General features: G+C 40.3%; 1 protein-coding gene across 1 annotated transcript; it reads right to left on the minus strand.

Annotated features, from left to right (window-relative positions):
* Nucleotides 1–2,366: 2,366 nt before the first annotated feature.
* LOC119923448 (vomeronasal type-1 receptor 3-like) lies at nt 2,367–7,825 on the minus strand. Its single transcript, XM_038742825.1, has 4 exons — nt 7,758–7,825; nt 7,405–7,437; nt 5,842–5,883; nt 2,367–3,309 (listed from the first exon to the last, which is right to left on the minus strand). Exons 1-4 carry the CDS (start codon nt 7,823–7,825, stop codon nt 2,367–2,369), a joined length of 1,086 nt encoding a protein of 361 aa, XP_038598753.1.
* Nucleotides 7,826–8,350: the final 525 nt, after the last annotated feature.

Consider the following 8,350-nt stretch of genomic DNA (forward strand, 5'->3'; position numbering starts at 1 on the left):
TTTAGGATCCTGCCCATGGAGTCCCTCATGTCGTGGTTCCACAGGCTGTAGGTGAGGGGGGTCAGGGCAGAAGGTACCACAGTGTACAACACGGACACCAGCAGGTCCAGCTGGAAGGAGGATCTGGAATTCGGTTTTAAGTGGGCAATGGCGATTGTGGAGAAAAAATGGTGACAACGACGAGGTGGGGCAGGCAGGTATAGAAGGTTTTGGCCAGGGCCCCGGCAGCTGACATCCTCAACATGTCCCGGAAGATGCGCACATACGAGACAACGATGGAGACAAAGCAGAAGACGCCCAAGAGGGCGCCAGTGACTACGATCACATTGAGGATGAAGTGAAACGCACCTCATCATCAATTTGATCGTAGTCACTGGCGCCCTCTTGGGCGTCTTCTGCTTTGTCTCCATCATTGTCTCGTACATGCACTTCAGAGCAGGAGAGTCGGACCACAGAGGCGATATCACAGAACTGTCCGATCAGGAAGGACTCGCAGCAGGATAGCGAGAATGTTCCTGAGGATGACATCATTGCAAACAGCCCCCCGCTGAGACATGAGGCAGTGGCTATCTTCCTGCAGCCCTTTGGTCCAACAGTATCTTGGCCCAGGGGGAGGCAGATGGTGGTGAAGCGGTCATAGGACATCACCGTGAAGAGGAACACCTCTGAACCAGTAAACAGAACCAACAGAAGACCTGGGTAGCAGAGCCCAGGAAGGAAATGGATGTATGGTCAGTCAGGGAGTTGTGGATGAATTTGGGATAGTGTCACTGATGGAAAATTGTTAAACATTTATTGTGATTTTTAGGTGACTGATTTTTACATAAGCCATTTTAAACTCTTCTATGACTTACCAAGAAACTGATCTTTCCAATCCTTTACACAACTTTTCCAACAGTATAATAGTTCTTCAAAAATAAAATTTAAAATGATATTTTGAAATATTCAAAACTTCTCTCATTAGAAATAAAATAACATCTGCAACAAGAATTATGGACACATGATAATCACTAGAAGTGAATGAATTGGAATTAATGCCCTACTTGTTCATATCTGACAGACAATCGCTTTTTGCACCTTCACCTGAGCCTTCCCTGACTCAGTCTTCTCCTACTGCCGTCTGTGTTGCCCTTGTACTGGATTTGCACTCTTTATTAACCCTTCCCAACAGCAACTATGTTAATCAATCAATCAATCCAATTATATTTATTGAACACTACCTGCTGGGCACTGTATCAAGCATTTGGGAGAGTATAGCATAACAATATTAATAGACTCATTCCCACACCACAACAATCTTATAGTCTAGAAGGGGCTTACAATACAAATCCACAATTTATTCATTTATACATTAATGCCTCTCTCCCTCTCTAGACAGGCAAGGAACATATCTATCAACTCTGTTACATTTAACACTCCCAAGTTATTAGTACTGTGTTCTATGCACAGTAACTGCTCAATAAATATGATTGATTGATTGACTTAAAGAAACCATTAAGATATCAAGTCTTCGAACTTAATTATAGTTCATGCAAAAGAACCATAATATGTTATGAGGCCAAACATTATCATAAATAGATTGAATTAGATCAGTCAAGACCCTAAGTGAAGGAGTGAGAATTTGAAATATTTCCTTATGAAATAGAATACCAAGAACCAAAAATAGAAAGTGGTAATTTAAATTAAAAATGATAGCATCACATTCAGAGAAGCAGCATGGCTCAGTGGAAAGAGCATGGGCTTTGGAGTCAGGGGTCATGGGTTCAAATCCCGGCTCCACCAATTGTCAGTTGTGTGACTTTGGGTCAGTCACTTCATTACTCTGGGCCTCAGTTACCTCATTTGGAAAATGGGGATTAAGACTGTGAGCCCCCCGTGAGACAACCTGATCACCGTGTAACCTCGCAAGCACTAAGAGCAGTGATTTGCAAATAGTAAGCCCTGAATAAATGCCATCATTATTGTTAGTCAAACGTAGTAAAATGCACAAGGAAGAAAGCAACTGTGGATTTCCATCAGTGTTATGATGAAACCTTGTTTTTGTATAGCATTTTTTTTCCTAAAATATTTTTAGATCGACAATCTCATTTTATCCTCAAAATATTCCTGGAAGGTATGAAGAAACAGATATTATTATCATCTCTATTTTACAGTTGAAGAAACTGAGATTTTGGGGAAGGCAAACAACTTGCCCAAGGTCACAAAGAAGGCCAGAGACAGAGATCGGCCTAAAAGCTAGATCTCCTGACTAGATTGACTAGATTGACTAGAGCCTTTTCAGACCTTCTTTAGGCCATGAATGAAAACAATAGCTGGCCTGTATTTCTTTTTTACAGTATGTAGAAAGAGAATGGTATCTCAGCTCCTTAAAAGAATGATTTGAGTCTGGAAATACGGGGATCACTGCTGATCAGTACCCAGGGGCAAAGAAAAGCATAACATGAACCCAGAAATGATAAGGGATCATAAAGTGTCATGTCATCCATCTTGATAAAATTCAAAAACAGAGTAATGCTGCTATTGATGCAATAAAAAGAAACGAAGCAAGTGACCAGAAGCAGGATGGTCTGCGTGGCTCTGGATTCTGGAGAAGCTTTGTGGGTTTGTCTGCTGCTGTGAATGTGCTGGATTTGCCTACGGTGGCGGCGTAACATAAGAACCATATAGCCACTGGCCAAGCTCATGAGGAGCACAGAGAAGATATCGCGGACAGTTTTAGCACTGAGAAACGAAGAATTGTTTATCTTATTTAAATAATATATGCTAGTACAACTCTTCCTATTATCGCCACTGATTGGGATGGTGACATTTTTGCTGTTGACAATTGGTTTTAGGGCATTCACTTCCACTAAAAGATTGAAGATCCAGAATATGATAAATGCAGGCAAAATCAACTTGGGGACATGGTGTTTAAGGTGGGCCCAGCCAGAGTTGCTGGGGCTGATGGTGACAGCCTGGAAACTGCTCAGTACACAGGTAGTACAGATACAAAGGCCCCTGGCCACTCTCCTGATGTATGAGTTGACCTGGCACCCAATAATATCCAGAGAATTCTCCCATCTGAAGGCGATAACCATCCCTGGAGTAGTCTGGGTTAGAAGAGTCACTGTGTTTGCCACAGTCAAGTGAGTTAGGATCAGGTCAGTGATCTTCTGTCGGTGATGGGAAATGAAGATAGTGACATACAGCATGAGCAGAATTGAATTCCCCAGAAGCCCAACCACAGTCTGAGCGATGAAGAGAATTGTGAAAATCAGGTCACTCAAAAGCATTTTCTTGACTTCTTCAGAATTGCAAAATTCAGAATACCTTAAAGAGAAACCCAAAATGGCTCATCTGTGCTAGATAGAATTGGAAACACTCAATTAAGATGATCTGAAATGTTCTGTTCATCATGATGACCAAATCATCTATTACAGTCCGAAGTAATGTTCTAGGATAACAACTTCCAGAGGTGGATGAAGTCCAAATGGGGAGGGGCAGAAGGATGAATTCAACCTTTCCAAACAAAAATAAAACTTGCATTTGCTCTTAAACTATCTGGAAGCCAAAGAGACCATGGGAGGTATTGTTTAAAATTTCCATGAATGTTCTGGGAGAGACAGTGTGCAAGGCATTCACCAAGTTTGTAAGTGACACTAAAGTTTTACACTTAGTGAATGCCATTTTTATGTGCACGTATTCTTGTTAGTTCGGAAAATGGAGCAAACATTAAATGATCTTCAGTATGGACAAATGCTAACTAATGTATCTGTGGAAAAATAATCCAAGCTATAACTAAAGAATGGTTGGCTCCGAGTTCCTGCATCACAGCTTGTTATTGAGATTGCTAAGTCTTCATTGGCTGTGGAAGTGAAAGAGTCCAAAATAAATATTGGGACTAATAATAATAATAATGATAATAATAATAATAGTAATGGTATTTATTAAGTGTTTACTGTGTGCCAAGCACTATTCTAAACTCTGAGCACAATCATCAGGAAGAGGTTGGGCAATAAATCAAAAGGCAGAGTTTGTCATTATAAAATCCCATGATGCTGGAGAATTTCTGATCTCTATTTAAGGAAGCATATAATTGTTCATCTAATTGCACACAAATAGAAAAATGAACCCGAATGATGTTTGGATGTGGTTGCAGTGGTGGTGGTGGTGGTAATCATATTTGGTAATAGTATTTATTGAGTACCCACTGGATGAAACAAATCAATCAAATAAAGGCATTAACTGAGCAACTACTATGTGCAAAACATGCGACTAAGCCCTTGAAGAATACAATAAAAAGAGTTGACCTACAATACAATAGAACGGGCATGTTACTCACCTCCTCAAAAATCTCCAGTGGCTGCCAGTTAACTTATGAATCAAGCAAAAACTCCTCACCCTCGGCTTCAAGGCTCTCCATCACCTCGCCCCCTCCTACCTCACCTCCCTTCTCTCCTTCTACAGCCCAGCTCACACCCTCCACTCCTCTGCTGCTAACCTCCTCACTGTGCCTCCTTCTTGCCTGTCCCGCTGTCAACCTCCAGCCCATGTCCTTCCCCTCACCTGGAATGTCCTCCCTCCACACACCCACCAAGCTAGCTCTCTTCCTCCCTTCAAAGCCCTACTGAGAGCTCACCTCCTCCAGGAGGCCTTCCCAAACTAAGCCCCCTTTTTCCTCTGCTCCTCCACTCCCCATCACCCCCCATCCCTCCCTCTGCCCTACCTCTTCCCCTCCCCAAAGCACTTGTGTATATTTATACATACTTATTACTGTATTTAGTTTATTAATGACGTGCATATAGGTATAATTCTATTAATTCTGATAGTATTGATACGTGTCGACTTGTTTTGTTTTGTTTTGTTGTCTGTCTCCCCCTTCTAGCCTGTGAGCCCGTTGTTGGGTAGGGACTGTCACTATATGCTCCCAATTTGTATTTTCCAAGCGCTTAGTACAGTGCTCTGCACACAGTAGGCACTCAAATACGATTGAATAGGTGAATAGAATTGACAGACATGTTCTCTGCACAGAAAGAGCTGTCATGTACAGAAGGACCTTGGAAAGACTTGGAAAAATCCTATAGAGGCAAAAGACTCATTTTCCAAGATTTACTGGAGGAGATGATATTTAAGGACAGCTTAAAACACAGGAGAGAGCTGTGATCTGTTGGCTATGTGGGGAAGGGAGTTTCAGTTTGGGGAAACAGTGTGAGCAATGAGGCATAGCAAAAAGCGATATTCCAAAATGAAAAAAGACTCATTTCTCTAAACAGATAATAATAATTATTATGGTATTTGTTAAGTTTTGAATTTTGCCAATTACTGGGGTAGGTACCAGGCTATTTGATCTGAAATAGTTCCATTCCTACATGGGTCTTACAGTTTAATTAGGAGGGAGAAGAGGTATTGAATCTCCATTTTACAACTGAGGAAACAAGCATGTAGAAGTTACGTGACTTGTCCAAGATCTTACAGAAGGCAAGTAGTGGCTCTGGGATTAGAACCCAGGTCCTCTGACTCCCTGGCCTGTGCTCTTTCCAGTACAACATACTGTTTTTTGTACAAACTAGAGTAGCAATGAGTTTAGACTTTTGAGTAAATAAAGGAGAGGGTAAGACTTCCAAAATGGGCTATTAGAGGGAAAGTTAGGATGTTAGAAGGGAACACTAAGAATATCAAATTGTGCATCTTTATAAAATAGTACACATGTCAAAGAAAACAATAGCAAACAGTTCATCCAAGGATCCTGTTGACCCAAATGGATTTAGCATAGCGCCATTGATGGAAAATGGTTTGGCATTTATTATGATTTTTAGATGATTATTTTTAATATAAGCCATTTTAAATTCTTCTATGACTTACCAGGAAAGTGATTCTTCAGATCCTTTATACAACTTTTCCAACCTACTTAACAACATAACAGCCCTTCAAAAATCAAATTGAAAAGTGACATTTTGAAATATACAAAAATTCTCTCATTAGAAATAAAATAGCATCTGAAACAAGAATTATGGACACATGATGATAACCACTAGATGTAGATGAATGTACTTAATACCCTCCCACTTCATATCTGACAGGCAATCACTCTCCACATGTTCTTGAAGAGGTCTTCTATGAATCTGCCGTCATTTCCTCTTCTCCTTCTGCCATCTGTGTTGCCCTTGTACTTGGATTTGTACCCTTTATTCACCCCTCCCTCTGTCCCACAGCAACTATGTAAATCAATCAATCACTGTTGCCAACTTGTACTTCCCAAACGCTTAGTAGAGTGCTCTGTACACAATAAGCACTCAATAAATATGATTGAATGAATGAATAAATCATATTTACTGAACACTTCCTGTAGGGCACTGTACTAAGCATTTGGGAGAGTACAACATAACAATATTAACAGACACATTCCCTACACACAGCAATCTTACAGACTAGAAGGGGCTAACAGTACAAATCCACAATTTATTCATTTATTCATTAATGTCTCTCTCCCTCTCTAGACTGTAAGCTCTTTGCAGGCACGGAAAGTATCTACCAAGTCTGTTACATTAAACTCTCCCAAGTTCTTAGTACTGTGCTCTACACAAAGTAAGTGCTCAGTAAATACGATTGATTGATAGAATTAAAGATACTATTAAAATATCAACTTAATTTTAGTTTATGCAAAAGAACCATAATAGGTTATGTGGCCAATCATTATCAGAAATAGATTTAATTAGATCAGTCAAGACCCTAAGTGATGGAGTGAGAATTTGAAATATTTCCTTATGAAATAGAATACCAAGAACTAAAAATAGCAAGTGGTAATATCAATTAAAAATGATAGCATCACATTCAAACGTAGTAAAATGCACAAGGAAGAAAACAACTGTGGATTTCCATCAGTGTTGTGATGAAACCTTGTTCTTGTATAGCAATTTTATTTTTTCCAAAATATTTTTAGATCAACGATCTCATTTTATCCTCACAATATTCCTGGAGAGTAGGAAGAGACAGATATTATTACCATCTCCATTTTACCATTGAAGAAACTGAGATTTAGGGAAGGCAAACAACTTGCCCAAGGTCACAAAGCAGGCCAGAGACAGAGCTCGGACTAGAAGCTAGATCTCCTGACTCCAAACTTCTTGCTCTTTTCACCAGAGCATGCTGCCTCTCCTCTGACAACAATAAGGGTATTTTGAAGTACTTACTATATGCCAAGGACTGTACTAAGTACTGGAGTAGGTACAAGATAATCAGGTCAGACACATCCTTATTCTTCACTGGGTTCACAGTCTAAGGAGGAAAGAGAATAGGTATTGAACCACCATTTTAAAGATATGGAACTGAGGGCCAGACAAGTTAACTGACTTGCTCAAGGTCACTTGACAGGTAAGTGGCAGAGCTGGGATTAGAACCCAGGTCTTCTGTCTCCCAAACTATGACCTTTCGTCCAAATCAAACCACCTCCCTGTGGTCCTGTGGTAAAAAGACATAAGATTAATGAAAACAGACCAGACTGGAGAATAAAGATAATCCTGAATGGAGCTGAACAAAGTTCTTTTTTATAGTATTTTTTCAGTGCTTACTATGTGTCAAGCACTGTTCTAAACTCTGGGGAAGACATAAGTTAATCAGCTTTACACAGTCGCTTTCCTCATGGGGTCTCAGTATAAGTAGGAGGGAGAACAGATATTGAATCTCCATTTTGCAGTTGAGGAAACTAAAGCACAGAGAAGCTAAGTGACTGGGCCCAGGTCACACAGCACACGAGTGACAGAGCCAGGATTTGAAATCACGTCTTCTGGTTCTCAGGCTCATGCTTTGTCCAGTTGGCTACGTTGCTTCCCGTGGTCTCTTTTGACATTAGGTGCCAATCTGTTTTACCAGATTCATTTAGAACCTCTTTAAAGTGAAGTTAAAATTTTATACATATACAAATCTTGTACTTATTTCAAGAAGCAAAAAGAATATTCCAGTTGTGGGTATTCATTCATTCATTCAATCATATTTATTGAGCACCTACTGTGTGCAGAGCACTGGACTAAGCGCTTGGAAAGTACAAGTTGGCAACATCGAGAGACAGTCCCTACTCAACAGCGGGCTCACAGTCTAGAAGGGGGAAACAAACAACAAAACAAACCATATTAACAAAATAAAATAAACAGAATAAATATGTACAAATAAATAAATGGAGTAATAAACACGTACGGACATATATACATATATGCAGGTGCTGTGGGGAGGGGAAGGAGGTAAGGCGGGGACGGGTGGAGGGGGAGAGGAAGAGGAAGGAGGGCGCTCAGGCTGGGAAGACCTCCTGGAGGAGGTCTTCTTTCATTCATTCATTCATTCAATCATACATTCAATCGTGTGCAGAGCACTGTACTAA

This window comes from Tachyglossus aculeatus, unplaced genomic scaffold, assembly GCF_015852505.1.
Source record: "Tachyglossus aculeatus isolate mTacAcu1 unplaced genomic scaffold, mTacAcu1.pri scaffold_1_arrow_ctg1, whole genome shotgun sequence".
NCBI lineage: Eukaryota > Metazoa > Chordata > Mammalia > Monotremata > Tachyglossidae > Tachyglossus > Tachyglossus aculeatus.